General features: G+C 40.4%; 1 protein-coding gene across 1 annotated transcript in view; it reads left to right on the forward strand.

The window, feature by feature from the left end:
* Nucleotides 1–679: 679 nt before the first annotated feature.
* GPATCH2L (G-patch domain containing 2 like) overlaps nt 680–20,117 on the forward strand; it is a 50,950-nt gene continuing 31,512 nt past the window's right edge. Inside the window, exons 1-3 of the mRNA XM_090271214.1 lie at nt 680–745; nt 2,881–3,552; nt 17,483–17,547. Coding sequence (XP_090127340.1) covers nt 684–745; nt 2,881–3,552; nt 17,483–17,547 — 799 coding nt within the window. The 5' untranslated portion in view covers nt 680–683. The remainder of the gene's footprint in view (nt 746–2,880; nt 3,553–17,482; nt 17,548–20,117) is intronic.

Here is a 20,117-nt window from a genome sequence, read left to right on the forward strand (position 1 = left end):
TGTTAACCTTGATTACCTGGCTGAGGTTGTGTTTCTCTAGTTTCTCTACTATAAAGTTACTCATTCCCCTCCTTACTGTACTCTGGAGTCACTATGCACAACCTACATTTAAGGAGTCTGTTGTGCTTCGGGTGGAGTAGCTAAATAAATTATTTGGAATTCTTCACTAGAGAGTAAACTGTTCTTCCCATTTATTAATTTATTCATATCAGTATTCATATCATTACCTTGTATCAGTATGTACTCATATACTTTTATTCTTTAGTTATGATCCACTAGTACTTTGTTTTTTTGCTCAAGGAGTGTGTATTTTTAATACGCTGAGTAACTCAGTGCAAAGCTACCCTGCCAAAGATTGTCAACTTCACACACTTTATAAGAAAGCAGGTCAGCAAGAAAGGTCAACTCTATGCTTCTCCCTAGCGCCCAATTTCCTGACGAAGATGAGGCCAGCCTGGGGCAGTCCTTCCCCAGATAGGTACCTCACCCATTGCATTGCCCCCTCCCTAACCACGGCCCTTCCTTGCCTCCGGTCCTGTCCCCTGGCTTCCCCATGGCCCCGCCCCGCTGGGGGCGGAAGTGGGCGCGGTCGCGGGCCGGAAGCGCTGGACCGGGGCGGGCCGTCCCGCGCTGGCAGCTCCTCCCACTCCACTACCGCCCCACCTCTCCGGCCCAGACCGGAAATGAGGTCAGAAAGGGGAACCCTCGCGGGGAGACTCGGCCCCAAAAGCGGCGGCCGTTGGAGGTACCGGCGACAGCTGGTGAGGGGGAGATGTGGGTTGAGAGGGTCGTGGTCCAGGGGTCCGGCGCCAGCAGGGCTCTGAGCCGTGGCTGAGCGGCCAGCGGCTTCCTGGGGCTGCGGCGGCCGGCGGGAGGGGCGAGGGTGACCGGGCCTTGCTTTTCAGGGCCCATCGCCTCTGTCCCGCTGGTTGAGAGTCGGGGAGTCTCCTGGCCGACAGTCACCTCCTCTTCTTCCTGGCTCTTTTGGGCTGGCGACAGCGCGAGGACTTGGTGTCCAGAGCCGTGGTCGCCCAGTCCTCGGGGCGGGCCGGAGCTTTGGGGAGAGTCCTTCGAAACATGCTTCCCCCCATCCCCCCTCACACGTGTGGCCTTGTTGCGACACCTGATCGCGGAGAGAGCTCGGTCGCCAGGATTTGCTTTATGGCAGCTTCTCTCCTGGCGGGACTGACCCTTGCCCCTGGTGAGCGGGAACGGGAAGTTGCCTCCTGCCTTTCCCGCCTCCTCCGTCCCCAACCTGGTCTACCCCTCCGACCCCCTCGCCTGTCTCTCTTCTCACTTCTGCCAGTTTCCCCTCCTTCCTTCGCGTAAATCAGACGGCCTTTCCTCTCCCCGAGTGCTTTCCTGAACCCCAGGGTCCTCTGGGACTGTGCCTCCGAGACCGGAGGGGTGGGAGTCCTGGCGTTCTTCTGTCTTCTACTTTTCGAATGCCAGTCTTGGAGGCGGGAAAAGATTCTGCAACTTAGTTCCATGTTAAAGTTTGTACAGTTCTGCCTGAGTTTTTAAAGCAGTTCTTTGTTTGGGAAGTCGATTTAGATTATTTTTGTTTTAGAGACAGTTGTCTCCCAAAACCCAGTCAGGGAGTTTTAAACTACTTATTTTCTAAAGGGAAATAGTGTGAGGGAGGGGGGGGAGGGAGGCTTTTGATACTTTGAGAGGTGTTTGGTTGGTTGGTAGTTTTGGGACTAGATGTCTCCGTTGGGTCCACGGATGGGGCAGATAAGCCAGCGGATTGTTTTCCTGCCTTTGAGTTCGTTGGCATTAGGGCAGCATGAAAATAGGTTTTAGAAAGTCCTTCGCAAAATGTAAACTGCATGAACGGAAATGGGGTCTGAGAGTGGTGCCACTCAGAGATTTAAGCTCTAATTATGCCCTTGAAATACTTTGGCCTTAACAAGGGCTAGAGAAAAAGTGCTAATTTAATATGTATTTGATAGGTATTGTACAAATTATATTAGACATTTCCGTTTAAAAGGGCATTTTGAAAATTGGTCTTGACTACTTTCATCCCTTTGAAGGTTTGCCTCTGAAGTGGCCCCTGAAGTACGATGGTTTGATATGAATGAGTAGAAAAGGAAGAAATTTGGGGAAGCAGTTAGCTAGAAATGTTAGGATTCTACGCATCCCTGTCATTGCAGCCTCAGTTACATCCTGTTTTTGTGTATGTTGTAGCACAAAAGCACATGATTAGGAGCACTTATTTTCTGAAGGATGTGATAACAGTTTAGAAGTTGTTAATTATTTAAAAATGTATGATATACTCTTATAAGGTTCTTTACCTGGTAGCTTCCAGGTGGTACGAGCAGAATGGGTGTAAACTTAGTCTCTCTCTTTTTTTTTTTCCATTCAGAGTTCAAATTCTTGGGTCACTAAACTGCAAACAGCCTTCCTTAAAGTGTCTCACTAAAGTTCCCTTCCACAAGCATTCTTATCAGTGACCTGAGACCATAAAACAGTCCTTCATCCTTGGTTTTGAAGTTGTGTGTTTTTCGGCTCCTGTCTGATAAGACATTTTCTTATTTTTTTGGATCTCATCATCAGGTAATTTAGTAACACGTTTAATTGGGGAAAGGGGGGAAATTTACTCCCCTGAGTTGGCTTGTTTTTGCTCATATCCCAGTTGCCACTGATGAGTGAGATTTGTGCTTAAAAACATGTTGACTAGGCGTTTAACAAGGGCCAAACACCAGTCTTCTGTGGCCAAAGCAAGCATGGATGGTGGGATTCTAAGTGTGGCGAGGTGAAAGGTGACTGTTTTCTATAGATATGGTGGACTGCAGTGCCATGATATATTTTGTAAAATTATTCTAAAACAACAGAACCTATTCAGGCTCACTCTCTCTTTGAACTCTCCTTTGGCAGATGTGGCCTCATGGATGAGCTGGTGCATGACTTAGCCTCAGCCTTGGAGCAGACGTCTGAACAGAATAAGCTTGGTGAGCTGTGGGAAGAGATGGCCTTGAGCCCGCGGCAGCAGAGGCGGCAGCTTCGCAAACGGAGAGGCCGGAAGCGCCGTTCAGACTTCACTCACCTGGCAGAGCATACCTGCTGCTACAGTGAGGCCTCTGAGTCCAGTCTGGATGAGGCCATTAAGGACTGTCGAGAAATGGCCCCAGTCACCAATTTTAGTGACTCCGATGACACCATTGTAGCCAAACGGCACCCAGCTCTCAACACCATTGTTAAAAGTAAGCAACATTCTTGGCATGAATCCGACTCTTTTACTGAAAATGCACCTTGTCGACCACTCAGGCGCAGGCGGAAGGTGAAGAGAGTGACATCAGAGGTGGCTGCCAGCCTTCAGCAGAAGCTCAAGGTATCAGATTGGAGCTATGAGAGAGGGTGTAGGTTCAAGTCTGCTAAGAAGCAGCGTCTGTCACGCTGGAAGGAGAATACTCCCTGGACCTCATCAGGCCACGGATTGTGTGAATCAGCAGAAAATAGGACTTTTCTAAGCAAAACTGGAAGGAAAGAAAGGATGGAGTGTGAAGCAGAGGAACAAAAACAGGGCTCTGATGAGAACATGTCAGAATGGTGAGCTTTCTCTTACTTAGTCCAAGATTTTCCTAATTAATCTGACCCAAAGTACAAATTCACAGTCTTGATTAAATCAGCTTTCTTTCAAACCAGCCACTGTGATATTGACTTTGTAGCTCTCCTTTAACCAATCAGCTGGTCTTTATTTTTTAAAGAATGTTCATGATTCTCTTTCCCTATGCAAGAAGGCTGTAATGTACTGGAAACACATTTATTTCTAAAAATTGTTTAAAACTTGTGCTCCAAATGCATAACCAGAATTTTATTTTAAAGTTTGCTGCTGTTTATGCCATGTAGTTCTTACACAAGTATTGTTCTTTAGAACCAGGGCCTTAGTAGACGCTGGTGTGTGTGTGTGTATGTATTATAAATGCTGGTGCCAGGCACATGGAGTTTGTAAATGTTCCTGATACTGCCTTGACCCATTAAGAATCATGGCTTTAGATACTTCTGGGCTATAGTTCTGTTCTCTGCTGCTTATGGTTTGACTGTATTGAGTTTATTTTGTATGGGTCTGACATTCAAGTGGTCTGAATACATGATAGGCTTTGAAAATAATAGTACTGAGTTTCATTAGGGTTATGTCAGATATCATCGAGCTAGAAAAATTTGTCTAATGGGTTCATGTTTATAACGTCAGGGTGGTTTTTATTTTTTATATTTGACATAGTCCTAGGAACACTGAAACTCCCCAGCTTGATACTTTAATATTGTTATTGATAATGTGTGGTGTCTGTTTCCCAATGGGGATGCTGTTGCTGTTTTAGATGGGCAGTTCTTTGTGGTGATGCACTGTTTTCTGCCTTGCAGGCACTTGGAATTTGTACATTGTTCCCATCCCCTCTTCATAGTATCAAACCGAATCCCTCCGTAGGTGTTCCCCCAGGAGGGTGACTGAGAACCATTGTATTGTATTAATGATAATATTAGCTGTTATTTATGAAGCACTGTATGCCAGGCACTGTACTATTGTGCATAACATACATTCTTATCTAATGTTCACAATTCCACTCTGTGGTGGGTACCACTATTTGTATTTTATAGAAGAGGAAATGGAGGTTAAGAGTGGTTAGATAATTTGCCCAGCATTGCAAAACTGGAAATCACACCTGATTCCAAAGCTCATACTTAACCACCATGTTTCCCACCCTTTGACTTTGCCTTCTCCATGGCTCTTTTTCTCTCATCTTCTGCAACCTTACATGTATGACCTTTCTTAGGACTTTGCTTTTGAAGTTTGGCTGAAAAACAAAGACATAAATCTTGGGAACTCTGAGGTGAGGCTGTGTCAGTAACAGGAAAAGCTTTGTAAGTCTGTATGCCTATACCTTTCATGGGTGGTTTTTAATCCAGCTGCACAACTAGGTAGGCTTATAATTTAAAAAAAAACCTTCCTCTCATGTATATTCCAAGGCCTCTTTATCCAATTTAGATGTATAATTTTGGATTATAAAGATTTTTTTTTCCTGCCCTGGCAGGTGTGGCTCAGTGAATTGAGCACCAGCCTGTGAACCGAAAGGTCGCTGGTTCTATTCCTGGTCAGGGCACATGCCTGGGTTGTGGGCCAGGTCCCCAGTTAGGGCGTGTGAGAGACAACCAACTGATGTTTCTCTCCTTCTCCCTCCCTTCCCCTCTCTAAAAATAAATAAAAATAAAATCTTTAAAATAAAAGATTTTTTTCCCTTCATCATGCTATTTTTAATTAAACAAGAAATACTTAGTCAGCTGGTAGCCTTTCACAATGCTGAAACCCTCAGTTGAGGTGGTCAAGTTTGTTTCAGTATTGAGCTTACATACCAAATAGTGATCTTAACTGTTGAGAATGGCAATTTTAAACATAGCTTTTTGGGATGATAGCTTGTGTGTTATTTCTTCCCAAGAATGTCTTGTTAAGCTAGGACGCAGTTGTGTGTGTGTGAGAGAGACTGTGAACTCTGTCTGCTGTAAGAGAGTAGCCCACGTATGGTTCCAGACGTAGGATCTGTAATCCAGCAGTGACGCACTTTCTTTTTCTGGTTCCTTCTTCCCTGATCTGTTGCACATTATAGTCAGGTTGTAATAATTGCATTCTAGTTATCTGAGAGCCTGGATGAATTGAAGTAGGCAGCGATTCTTATGGGATTTCTTACTCTTTTCCCAAATTGAGAAGTCCTTGTTTTCCCCTTTGGGCTGTCTCCCTGGTACATGACTTTAGAGTTTTCTCAATAATGTGGATGCCAAAGTCTTTGCAGCTGGAGGAAGTAGTGAATAGGGTAGTAGCAGAAATAGAAAAAGAAAAATTCTTTAGAATCTGATTATTTAGGAGTCTTAAATTTGCCTTGATTATGTTGATTCATCTGCAGTTATAAACAGAAGTGCTTTTTAATTTTTTCCACCTAAATCTACTCTATGGGGAAAGAGGGGTGATTCTTATTTATTCTTTGACTGCAAATTATGTTCAGCCCCTCAACAGGGAAGTGAAACTAAAAATCTTCTACCCGCAATTATTAAGCACACATTATAAATAGTAGTGTGTGTTTGAATAGATACTAGTGTATAATTTGGATAATATAGCGTCTTGGTGAATTGATTCTGTCAAAATTTTCTTAGTTTTTCTGCATTAAAGGAGCGACTTCCAGGAATCCTCTTGGTTACTCTTTTCATAAATTTGCGTGGATGTACAAGTTTATTATTCATAAATCAAAGTGTAGAACTTTTTATCAGTGGTATTGAGGGTTGTCAGAGTATATATGATTCAGCTTGTAAAATCATTAAGCTGAATTGATCATTTAGCTTAGCCTAGTCAGTGCATGGAGAGTTTTCTTATAAAAAGTATGTGTTAGGTGTTTTAGGTTTGAAAATGTATGTCTCAATTAGAGAGCTTTATTTCTAATTTCCTAAATTTACTCTGCTTACTAAACATGGAGTCTTTTTAAGTGTAACCAATAATTCTTTTTGCTTTTCCTCTCTCTATTCTTTAATTCTACACCAACTGGTCCCTCAAGTTCTGAGGAACTAAAACTGGTTACGATGTCATAGTGTTCTTATAAGAGCGTGCAGAAAGATCAATTATTATTTTAATATTTTTCTGTGCACCTGTGTTCCATTCTAAAATTGAACACTCTTTTGTAAAGTTACTTTCTACTGATCTTTATTCAAATTGCCTATATAGCAGTTATTAATTAGGTGATTCACAGCCTAATTTTGCTCTGTTCTCCACTAACACTTCATTCACTTGTTCTCTTTGAATATGGTTTAGCTTCTCTTCTTTCATAAGTGAATTGGTTTGGTGATGGCCTGAGGTTGCAGTCAAGAGCCTTCCTGTGGTGATGTATTAGAGGCTGATTTTACAGGAAAGAAAATATCCCTTTCTCTTGGAAGGCAAGTGACAGAGATAGAGTGCTAAACCTTCCCCCTCCTTCTCCAGCCCGAGCTGACCTTATGCGGCCCCGTGGTGCCTCTTGTTTTCTTATTTTTATAGAAAATCAATATCCCTTCTGACACAAACGATAGCTCAGAAGCAAGAATAAATGGCAGAAAGCTGAGATCTCTGTCTATCACCTTTCCCTTTAACTCCCCCAAACTCTTTAATTATCAGCAGGCTTTGCTCCAGGTGTTTGCAACGGTGAAATTGCTAAATGAGGACCATTTTAACCAAAGATTGGGTGATCAATAACATTCTATAGCAGTAGCTTGTTGGATCAATAGCATTCATTATTTCATAGTTAAGGTAAGTAGCCTCCTTTGCAAGTGGAGGTCATTAATCAGGGGTTACTGGAGCTGTGGAAAAGAACTTATGTGGTAGGTTGAGGATATTCTGTTTTCTGTTCTTTAAATAGGGGTGCTGACCAACAGTGTATTTACCATTGTTGCAAATGATTCCCTTGGCATTTGAGAGTATTGAATAGCTAGCATAGTGTCCTTATGTAGATTTAGTCAAATTCTGCTAGTACATTGTTAGGAACAACTGAAAAAGACAACTTGGGAGGTGGATTTGATACTATTGTATTTGAGGATCTCTGTCTCTTCGAAGAAATGCTAGGATTATTCTGTGTGGCTCCAGAGAAAGGAACTAAGGATGCATAGATAGTAAGTACGGAGTTAAGTGTTGCCTCAGTATAAATATAACATTCTAAAAATTAGAACTCTGTAAAAATGAAGTGAATCGTTTCACGGTGTAATGATCTTGACCACTGGTGGGATTCAGGCCTGGGCTTGGTGACCACTTGCTATATTATTGTAAAGTTGAGGAGTTTGAACTGAGTGACCTCTGAAGTCCCTGCAACACTGAGATTCTATAATTCTTTTCAGTCACAACCTCCTTCCCATCATTGAACTTCATTTTTAAATCAAGCATCTGATAAACAGCCTCCACTGCTCACTAAAATACTTTGGAAGGCATTAAACGTTGTACACGCACATTACCAGAAACGAGGACTTACAGTTGGCCTGTTGCCAGGATTTCCCCAGACTGATAGAACTGCACGGGAGAGTGCCATTGCAAGCCCTCAGCAGTGCTGAGCCTGCCTGACAGTGGACACTGGGGCCCTGCGTTTTTCTCTGCAGTCAGCCCTGGGCTCAGAAATGCGAGGTGCACTTTGATCAGAAGATTGATCAGCTGCAATTTGAGCCAGAGTGTTGTTCCATCCCTTACTTCCCAATCATTATTTTTCCCTTTCTATTTGGAGACTGTAATTCACAAAACACTCTTGGATAGGGAATCTTACTGTTTTCTGTGTGTTTATTTGTGTCTGAGGGTAGGAGAAGGCAGTCACAGCATATTGAGTCCTAGAAAATACATTCTTCAAAAATAAAGTTTGCTCTTGGCATGGGCAGAGAAGGAAAAAGCACTCATAGAAGAGCATTCTGAAAAATGTAGTGTTTTATATGCCTTCACTGACTGCAGACTCCTAAAGTTTACTGTTGGCATGGACAGAAAAGGAAGAAGTACTCTCAAGTGGAGCATTCTGAAATACACTGATTGCAGACTCGGAATCAGGCAGTGAGGTTTAGAAGATCCGGTCTCAGTCTATCATAGCTGTATGAGCTAAAAGCCTCCCACTGACACTGGGAATTAGGCTAGAGGTCTGCACATCCTCTTGGCCAATTATAGATGTGAGGAGAGTATGTTACTACCCATATCCAAGGGAGTAAAGAATGGGATTAAGGTTATTTACACACTCTTTCTGCTGACAAATACCAGAATCTAGGTAAACCAGTTTTCAACAAGAGGTCTTTGAACAAGTTATGCAGAATAAAGAAAAGAAAACTTCATCCTGAAAGTTCAGAGGAAGAATACATCTTTGAAAATGATTTCCAGTGGAAACCAGCACATTTTAGAAAATCTTCATTACGATGCAGGAGATATAATCACATTGGAACAGGAAAAGTAAGTCATAGGACAGAAAGGTGGCTATTTGAAAATCCAAGTGTATGGGAGGAAAAACTGTAGGGAAATTTGAAATGTAATTTGAAATGTTAAAATGAAGGACAGTTCACCTGACTGAACGACGAGTTGATGATGTGGAAAACTTCAGAAGCCCTGCCAAAATGCAGAGAGGAGCTAAAAATGAAAGAGAAGGTGATAGATCCGGAGGACAGAGAATAGAGGCCCAGTCTGTGAGTATGTAAATATTCCCAAGGAAGAAAACAAAGCTTTGGAATAGAAGAATGATTTAAAAAATAGAACTAAAAAGAAAAAAGAAAAGTTCCTTAAAAAAAAAAAGTATAAAGATTAAAAGGGAAAACTAATGAAAATAGACCTGTACCTATGTATATTCTGACAACATCTTTGCATTCTGCATTGGTAGTAGGGGTGGAGCAGATGTAAAGAAAAATCTTAAAAGGGATGAAAATATATAAGGCTGGCATTTATCCCTATAGTACTAAGTGTGATGGGTAAATTTGTCTAGGAGTTTTGAGTTGGGGAAAGGTTGCTCTCCCACCTCTTCTCCCTGAATTGTATGGATAGCTAAGATAGGTTTCATATAGAAAGGCAGCACAAAGACATTCTCAAATATGCAGGTCTCGGAATGTATGTCCTTTAAAAGTTTACTCTGAAATGACATTTCATCTAACCAAAGATGAATGACTATTAGTTCGAAGAAAAGGTAAGTCTTAAAAGGATGGGTGGACTTCTAAGGCACAACCTCTATCTCAATAGCAGAGTCCCAGCAAAATCATCATCTCTGCAAACTGTGTGATTGCAGTGGCTGTGGTAATGACCCTGTGAAACTAGAGACGTAGCTGCTTTCATGGTGCCATCTGAATGAAACAAACTCCTTCATTATGCAGTCTCATAATTTATGATGGGAATAATTTTACAATTGATGTAAGATATTTCTCTGAAAAACTTCTCACTCAGTCATGTTTACTTTCAGTCTCAGAAGTCTGATTACATATGGTTACAAATGTACCACCTCGACCCAGGAAAAAGACGGGGAAAATTGAGCAAAGAGGTCTTTGGACAGTGGATCTAGGAGTGACATTTTTTTCTTTCTGATTTTCTGAATTCTAAGACAATTAAAATTTTTTATTAAATACATCATTATTTAATAAATTAAAATGCAAACTTCTTATTTTATAGAATGATGTAAGCCATAAACTCTATCATGCTTATTTCTTTTTTTTAATTGATTTAATCTTTATTGTACTTTTTTCAGTTACCATTTAGTCCCCTTATACCTGCCTCCCCCCAGCAATCACCACATTGTTGTCCATACCCATGAATTTTTTTTCCTTTTTTCTCAATCCCTCCATCCCCTAATCTCCCCCATTCCCAGCTGTCATCCTGCTCTCCATCTGTGAGTCTGTCCCCATTTTCCTTATTTAGTTTGTTCACTGGATTCCACATGTGAGTAAAATTATATGGTATTTGTCTTTCTCTGACTGGCTCGTTACACGTAGCATAGTGTTCTCCATGTCCATCCATACTGTTGCAAAGGGTAAGATTTTCTTCTTTTTAAAGGCGGAGTAGTATTCCATTGTGTAAATCCCCCATAGCTGTTTTATCCTCTCATCTACTGGTGGGCACTTGGGCCACTTCTGTATCTAGGTGATTGTAAATAACGCTGCAATGAACATAGGGGTGCTTATGTTCTTTTGACTTAGTGTTTTGGGTTCCTTTGGATATATGTAGTCCCAGAAGTGGGATCACTGGGTCAAAAGGCAGATCCATTTTTAATTTTTTGAGGTATTATCTCCATACTGCTTTCCACAGTGGCTGCAGCAATCTGCATTCCCACCAACAGTGCAAAAAGGTTCCCCTTCTCCACATCCTCACCAGTACTTGCTGTTGATGATTTATTGATGATGGCCATTCTGACCTGCTTATTTCTTTTAAAATTAGATGTAAGAGACACCTCTTACTTGTGCTACTTAGTTAATAATCTTAAATGAGTAAGGAATCCAGGTGGTAACTTACTGATACCAGCTTTTGATTATAGATGATAAACTTATTTGGTACCTCCTTATTGTAGTTAAGACAGGTATAAAGTATTCTCTCTTTCTTTCTCTCTTCCCCTTCTCCTTCTATCTCCCCCCACCCCCCAAATAAAAAAGAGAGAGCGAGAGAAAGAAGTAGAAAGTTCTTAGGGGAACTGGGAGGGAATGTGGGTGTTCCAGACTGTGCTAAGGACTTGGGATGTCTGACGATCACAGTGGGAAACCATCTATCCTCTCTGTGCAGTCGTCTTAAACCTGTTCTCAGAAGTGGCATACCATTCTTCTGCCTGTGCTATTGGTTACAAAGACCAGCCAGGGTGTGATATACCAGGAAGCAAGCCCCATGGGAGTGTGATTACCAGAGATGACCACTGGTCTTCTGAATTTCCTTCCTGACTTAGTGTGAAGCTAAATTCAGGAATAGTTCAGACTACTATTTCTCTAGAACTTATTAGGAGAAGGCTTTTAATTCTGTTTCAGAGGACATGTATCCAGCAACAGAAGGGCAAACAGATATATGTCACTGAGAGTAAGTATATTTTATTGTGTTTTTAAGTAAGTTCACTGATGATAAATGTTTATTTTTTAAACTTAAGATATGGCATTAAAGGGGAGAGCTTTTTTTCCAAGAGAGTTCATAATTAGTTTTTCTGGTGTTCAGCGCGTATGACACATTTTTAGCTGATAAGCAGTAGTCAAAGCACAGCTAGGATTTCAGCTGTGTCTGAATGTTTTAAGTAGCAAAAAGCCAGGGAACACTTTCCTTTGTTTGGTTAATCAGTTTGCATTTTTAGGAGAATGAAAATGAGAAGTGCTGCAATTCAAAAGAATTTGAGAAGATTGACTTAGTGAGGTGAATCTCTGCACCAGCCATGTTTTAGTGGCCATTCAGTGAATGCATGGGCTTTGGAGATACACCACCAGGGCTGATACTTATTCCCTGTGTAACGCTGGGCAAATGCTTACCTCTCTAAGCCTCATTCCTTTGTATGTAATAGGAGGTTAACATAGTTAGCTCAGAGTTTTGAGGTAGAAGAAACGTAATGATCAATATAAGGCACTTAGTACTTTGCCTTGCCTGTAGTAGCACTCAATAAATGATATTACTGGTGTCAATAAATAATAGGAGCCTTCTATATTAATAATTTCCCTAATAAACTCAGTTCAAGTACCAAAGCCTTCCTTGAGACACTTGTAATTTAGGTATTGTTGAGGGTAGTGTCTCTCACAGATGAAATCTAGTGCAGGAAAATGACTAGGTTTCGACTTCCAGTTAAGATGGCGGTGTAGGCAACATGGTTCACCTCTTCACAAATCCATGTCAAAATTACAACAAAAATATAAAACAACCATCACTCAGAACTGTCAGAAATCGAGTTGAATGGAAGTCTGACAACACGGAATTAAAGAAAGGACATCCGTCCAGACTGAGCTGGCAAGCTGGTCCCATATCTGAGACTCAGTCAACCTGGCTGACACTGTTTGACCTGCCGTGGAGATCCACCGAGACTCTGCCCCACCCAACTTATGGGCCCACCCAAGCTGCTTTTCCAGATGAATAGCTGGTCTTGGCTCATGCTTCACAACTTCCTAAATCCTATCAAACAAGCAATAACTGGCCCCAATAAGCCTCTGGCCCTGCACTAGCAGCAGCCAACCTAGATTCACAGATAGCCTTTGCTTGGGAATCTTCAAGCCCAGCATAAGTAGCAGCCATCTCAGATTGCTTTATATCTCAGACAGGGTGACCAGGAGCAAAACACAGGTTGTGGCTGAACTTGGCCTGCAACACCTGGGAAACCCCAAAGCCAGTGCACCCAGAGTACAGCTACAAACCACATCAGAGCACAACCACCCTGCCCCTGCACAGCCGGTCCTCCACAGAGGGCTAAGGTTGGTGGTCAGTGGTCACAGCCAATCCTTGCAGCTGACTGACCTGGATAAATTGTTCCCATTGATCTGCCAACAGCATCCAAGGCTCAGCTCTACAAGAGGAGGGTGTACTCAACCCACACAAAGGGCACACCTTGAGTACCCAGCTTGGGTGACGGGAGGCTGTGCCACTGGACCCAACAGGATACCTGCTACATTAGGCCACACTACTAAAAAGCAGCTCTACCTAATACATAGAAACAAGCACAGGGAGGCTGCCAAAACGAGACAAAAGAAACATGGCCCAAATGAAAGAACAGATCAAAACTCCAGAAAAAGAGCTAAACAAAATGGAGATAAGTAATCTATCAGATGTAGAGTTCAAAACACTGGTTATAGGGATGCTCAAGGAACTTAGTGAAGACCCCAACAGCATAAAAACAATCCAGTCAGAAACAAAGGATACACTAATTGAAATAAAGAACAATTTATAGGGAAACAACAGTAGTGTGGATGAAGTCAAGAATCAAATAAATGATATGGATCATAAGGGAGCAAGAAATAACCAATCAGAACAAGATGAATAAAATTAAAAAACTGAGGGCAGTGTAAGTAGCCTCTGGGAAAACTTTAAGAGGTCCAACATTCGCATCATGGGGTGCCAGAAGGAGAAGAGAAAGCAAGAAATGGGAAATCTATTTGAAAAAAATAATGAAAGAAAACTTCCCTAATTTGGTGAAGGAAATAGACATTCAAGTCCAGGAAACACTAAGGGTCCCAAACAAGACTGATGCAAAGAGGTCCACACCAAGACACATCATAATTATTTAGCCAAAGGTTAAAGATAAAGTATCTTAAAAGCAGCAAGAAAAAAGAAGTTAGTGTCCTATAGGGGAGTTCCCATAAGACTATCATCTGATTTCTCAAAAAAAACTTAGACTTGAAAGGGATTGGCAAGAAATATTCAAAATATGAAAAACAGAGATCTACAGCCAAAATTGCTCTCCCCAGCAAAGCTGTTATTTAGAATCGAAGGGCAGATAAAGAGCTTCCCAGACAAGAGAAAAACTAAAGGAGTTCATCATCACCAAACTTTTATTATATGAAATATTAAAGGGACTTATTTAAGGAAAAGAAGATCCAAACTATGAACAATAAAATGGCTAAAAATACAAATCTATCAACAATTGAATCTAAAAAACAAACTAAGCAAACAAGAAGAACATAGAATCATGGATACAAAGAGTGTTTTTGATGGTTGCCAGATGCAAGGGGGTTGTGGGAGAATGGAAGAGGTGAGGAGATTAAGAAGTACAAATAGGTAGTTACAGGATAGCCACGGGGATGTAAAGTACATATAAGAAATGGAGTAGCCAAAGAACTTACACATGACCCATGGTTGCCCTTTGGCAACCATCAGTCTGTTCTTTGGGTCTTTAAGTCTGTTCCTGTTTTGTTTGTTCATTTATATTATTCCTTAGATTCCACGTAGAAGTGAAATCATATGGTATTTGTCTTTTTCTGACTGAATTCACTTCGCCTAATATCCTCTAGGTCCATCCATGCTGTTCCAAATGGTAAGATTTTGTTCTTTTTTTTTTTCTTTTTAATTTCTGAGTAATATTTCATAGTATATATGTACTACAGCTTTTTTATCCACTAGTCTATTGATAGGCTCTTGGGTTGCTTCCATAGCTTGGCTTTCGTAAATAACACTGCGGTGAACATAGGGGGAACATATATTTTCAAATTAATGTTTTGAGTTTCTTCACATATAGTCCCAGAAGTGGAATTGCTGGGTCATATGGCAGTTCCATTATTAATTTTTTGAGGAACCTCTATACTGCTTTCCATAGTAGCTGCACCAATCTTTATTCCTACCAAGAGTGTACAAAGGTTCCCTTTTCTCTACATTCTAGCTAGCACTTTTTGTTGATTTATTATTGATAGCAATTCTGACAGGTGTGAGGTGATATCTCATTGTGGTTTTAATTTGCTTTTCTCTGATGATTAGTGACATGGAGCATCTTTTCATGTGTCTGTTGGCCATCTCTATGTCCTCTTTGGTGATTTTATTTGAAAATCATAATCTCTGAGCCATAGATGAAGGAAAGCTGCAGGACTTGACAGCTTTGGCCTATAACTTGGAAGGGGCAATATTTGGTTCTACTCTAAAGCTATCACTACATTTTGCATGCTGTATCATAGTGTTTATGTGCAAACATGCCATGAGTTTCTGTTCTTTTTCCTTTTCGGTAAATTATGCTAACAGTTGCTTACATATCATTAGATTTCTACAATGCAACTTATTCTGAGGAATAGAATCAGCAGCAGGTGCTATCAGATGAGATAGTCATTTCCAGATACTGGTAGGAGTGATGGTACTTTTAACTAAATGTTCTCTAAGACATAAATCATTTTCTCGATGAAGAAAATACATAACTTCCTTGATCATAATCTTAAAACCCTGGTGATAGTTCCGTGACACCATTTCTATTACTCTAATTAACCATATGTAGAAATTTATAGAAGAGATTAGTCCAAGAAGCTTTTCCAAGAACAGTAAGTCTCCTTAAATGCTTTTGACAAAAGTAGAAAATGTCAGTGGTGACAGAAAGGTTTTAGGTTACCAACACCTGTCTTGATTCAGCAGATTTCTTTGAGCTTGCCCCTTTTATTTAGAATATGAGGAGAGAATGGAATTCATGCAAAAAAAGATCAAATTAGCACTGTATCATATAATGCTTATGAGTAGCTGGAAATGAATAGGGAAAAGAATTGATAAGACTTTGTAATAAAGCAACAGTTTAAAATTTTTAATTGGAAATATTCAGAGGGGACCAGACATTGCAGGGTAAAACTTGTAATACATGTAGAGCAGGGATCAGCAAACTTCCTCTGTAAAGAGCCAGATAGTAAATATTTTAGGGCTTTGTGGGCAGTATGTTCTCTTTTGCAACTACTCAACTTTGCATTTGTTGTGCGAAAGAAGACATAGAGGATATATAATTGAATGAGTGTGACTGCATGCCAATAAAACTTTATTTATGGACACTGAAATTTGGATTTCATATCGCTTCCACATACCACAAAATATTTTTCTTTTGATCCCCCACTCCGTGCCCCCCCAGGGATTTAAAACGAAACCGTTCTTAGCTCACAGGCCATACGAAAGTAGGTAACTGGCTGTCATTTGCTAACCCCTAAATCTCAGTGAGTGAGACTGCTAGCCAATAACGAATATAATACGATAGTGGAGTAGAATATCTGTCCCATGGCCTAATGTGCTTTCTCAGCCCTCCTTCATATCAAGAGGAGTTAAAAATACAAAAATTGCTTTATCTTGGAGGTGACATGAGAATAATAAAGTAGTAATGTGAGAGGATGTGTAGTTAAGACTCAATGGAGTTAGACCGGTAATGTGCTTAGGAAGTTGCTGAAAACAGAAACAAAACCATTAAGTTCAGCAGGCACAGTTCTTGGAACTCAGAAGTAGGAAGAATGCAGTAGTCTGTGAGGATGTCTTCTGAATTTAACTGCAGATCTCTTTGAAGATTTTAAATTCATCAGAATCTAGTGATACAGTTTTGTAAAATTTCTTATATAATGACACCTGAGAAGGTTTCCACTTATAAATACAGAAGAAAATAAAATGAAAGAACCTTTAACGAAACTGGATATGTTTTAATGGCTTTTGCTGCAACAAATCCTTGGATCTGTTATTCAGAGATGAGCTTAAGTGAGGAGAGCATTACTACTTAATTTAACCAACATTTTTAGGATTTAGTATTGGCAAGATCTTTGCAAATGTTTCTTCCTTGCTTTGGATTCTTCCATCTTCTAAAACAGGTGAAAAAAAAAAAAAGTAGCTTGGAAGGAAACACTCCCACTCAAGGAAACAGCTAATATTATAAATAATAGAGAAATTTTTCTTGACCCAAATAAATTAAATTTGGTGATTATGTGAAAGAAATATGACCTCAGAAGAGGCAGAATCAACTGTTAGAAATAGCTCAGAAAATGAAACTTATTGGATGGAATTCTATGAGGCAAAAGTTCTGTTTCAATGAGATCAAATGGAGTTTGTTTTATATTTTCATATTTTCCTTTTAGAAAGTAAGTTTTATTGTATATGCTTGATATAAAGGAAGACATTAAATTTAGAAAATACAACTTTTGTCAGTTTTTTTCCCTGTTCATGCATTTTCGTTTGCAGCTTTGTAAATGGGAGAAAAAAACTTGAGATGCTAGATGTCTTAAACTTGGATAGCTTTATTTAAAACTGATAGTTGATGAAAGTTAAAAATAAAATTAGTTGGTAAATTTTAAATTTATGTCATTTAATATACCGAAAAAGTTGAGATTATTTCTTTGAGCCTTAATAACTTTCTAATGCTAAACTAACAAAATAACTTTAGATTTTTTAAAAAATACTTTGAAATGTAAATAAAAGTTTTAGAATTCTTCTCTACTTATTAAACTTTACCCTGTGACCTAACCATGAAATATATATTTCTGATGAGCTAATGAAATTAGGGAAACTTTTGATTTGAAAACCAGAAGAAAAATGGAGAGTGCTTTGTACTTGCCTGGATCTGATTTGTTGTCTTTGTTCTACTCTTTTTTCTTTCAGTGAAACCAGCAGCGTGTGCAGCAGCAGTGACCCAGGGCTCTTTACAAACGATGAAGGCCGGCAAGGTAATCTTGATCCCAGCTTTAGGAAGGTTTTAATGATTACAGGAGTGCGTCACTGAGAATATGATGGTTGTCTATAGCAGTGGTTCTCAAACTTTAGGGCATGTAAGGGCCATTTGGGGAACTGTTAAAACTGCAAATTCCTGAACTCCTAGACATCAAATAGGCCTAGAGTTTGTCCTTGGATTCTGCATTTTTCACAAGCACCTGCTGTGTTTTTTATGCAGATCGTTCAGACTTTGAGAATCATTGATCCAGGGGGATATGGTGTGAAGGGTGGGACTTAGGGAAGTTGGTTTTGATTAGAACCAAAAAATATCCTCATGTATTACTTTTTCTTTTGGATATTCAGACATTCTTATTTTCACATAGGGGGAATTTATTTTTATAATCTTATTTATAAATGGTCACAGTGTTCTGGGTGAATATGTTACAGAAAACATCTTTCTAAAGTTAAAGTTTAGCATAGAACACTGAATAAAGCTGGTGTATGTTAACTATCAGTTCTTTATTATTACTACATAAACAGTAATTTGAAACTTTGTTCTTGTCCTGTACTCTTCTTTAGGGCCATACTAATTGTGTATAAATAAGAATTTCATATAGCTCCTTTGGACTAGTTTTCTTACTCTAATTAAGGGATTTATAGATCCCTAAAGTCCTTTTTAGCTCTGAAATCCAGTGATTTTTCTCCAGGGGTTAAGTGGTTGAAGGACAGAGGCATGGTGGCTACATGTCTTCGTTGATATAGATAGGCTCCCTAGTAACTGAAGGGCTCCTGGGACTGAGTCTCAGGATCCAAGTCCTGATTTTTGAGACACCATGGAGAGGGTGGTATCTCCCCATGCCTCAGAGTTGTGGGCATGAGTGGAGTTGTTAAGCTTCCTCCTGTGTGGAGGTTGTGAGTGCATTTCTATTCCTTTCTGATTCTGAGGGAGCTATGTGTCATTCGAGGTTTGTGTGTATGTATTCTCTGGTAGGTTCTAGCCAGGGTCTTGATTTTTTTAATCTTGTACCAGGAAAGTCTGGTTGTCTTTCCATGAATGAGCTGGTGCATACTGTTAAGAATTACATTTTTTCTTTGCTTTTACTGCAGTGCTATGAAGTATCATAATACCTCTCTTAAAAGGTCATGATGCATAATTATACAGAGGTGCAAGGAATTGTGGACCTATTACAGCAAATTGTTTTGAGCCTTTGGAAAACCTTTCATTGATAAGGAACCCTTGGTTTATCATGAAAGATTGTGGCATAGTCTAGAGCCCTAGCTTTCTTTTTTGTCTGTCCTTCAACTTCACACATTCTGGTGATATTTTGGATACTTAAAAGTTCTTAGCACAATGCGGCATTATTTCCTGCTTCCGTTTCTTTGTTTATACTGGTCTCTGCCTGAATTCTCATCCTCACTTTTCCTTGAATGGCTGGTCATCCACCAAGACACAGTTCTCCTTTTGCCTCTCCGGGGCTTATTTATGGACCGCATCAGTGGGTTTTCTTGTCCTTGTGGGTTTGGCCAATAGGAAGCATCAGCAGAAGAATGGAGGGAGGGAGGGAGGTGAATGAGACTGGGTGTAATAGTCAAGTTTTTATTATGATAATACTGGAAATTAGCTGAGGTTCAGTTGATCTGGCTCAGCTGGTGTCCAGGCTTCAAGTTAGGTTTGTATCTACTCAGTGTATCTTACTCTGGGTACTAGGCTAAAGAAGCCCTGGCTATATAAGTCTCAGGGACTTCTTATGGCGGAGGACATGAATGCGAAGTGATCAAGCCAGACTGTGCATGAATATTTAAAGCTTTTGCTTGAATCATGTTTGTTAATGTTCTACTGCCTAAAGCAAGTCATCTGACCCAGCCCAATGCCTGTGGGGTGAGGTGTGCTCTGCCTCAAGGGGAAGGCTCTGTGGAATCCCTCACCAAGGGCATGGGTGTGGCATTCTCTTACTGGGAGGGGGTGATGAGGTGGGCACAAGAATGCCGTCTACCAGGCTGGAGCAGAGCTTCCCCGCCCCGCTCCCCTTCCCCCGACTCCCTTTCTGTTGCACTGCTGGTTGGCGGTGGGTGCGTTCTTCTGCTGAAGGCCACTCCTCCTGTTGGGCAGCCTTCTATAACCCCAGTTCTGTCTCTGGGCTCTGATAACTGTTCTTTCCAGTGCTGCTTCAGGTTTAGTAAGGGTAAAGGCTCCTCACTGTGCCGGCTCCACGGGGCTTCCCCGTCTCTTAGTGGTTTCTTCCTCTCAGTGCTGTCTACACCTTTGTAAACAGTCACTTCATAAAGTCTCGGTTACTCCATTTAAATGCTCATGTGTTTCCTCAAGGGATTCTGACTGATACTCTCACTGTAGGCACCATCTCCTAGAACCCTTCCTCTTTTCTTTCCCTGTACTTATTGCTTTCTTACCACTTACCGTATTACATTATTGTTTCTAGATGTGTGTCTTTTCCATTGAAGTTTTTCAAGGGCAGGGAATTAGAAAAAAATTATTTGCAACCACTATGGGTAACACATTGCTAGGCATATAGTGAACTCATAATAAAACAATTATTGGGAAGCCCAGTTGAAGGGAAAAATAATC

Source organism: Furipterus horrens, unplaced genomic scaffold (assembly GCF_987537825.1).
Source record: "Furipterus horrens unplaced genomic scaffold, mFurHor1.1.pri manual_scaffold_3, whole genome shotgun sequence".
Lineage (NCBI taxonomy): Eukaryota > Metazoa > Chordata > Mammalia > Chiroptera > Furipteridae > Furipterus > Furipterus horrens.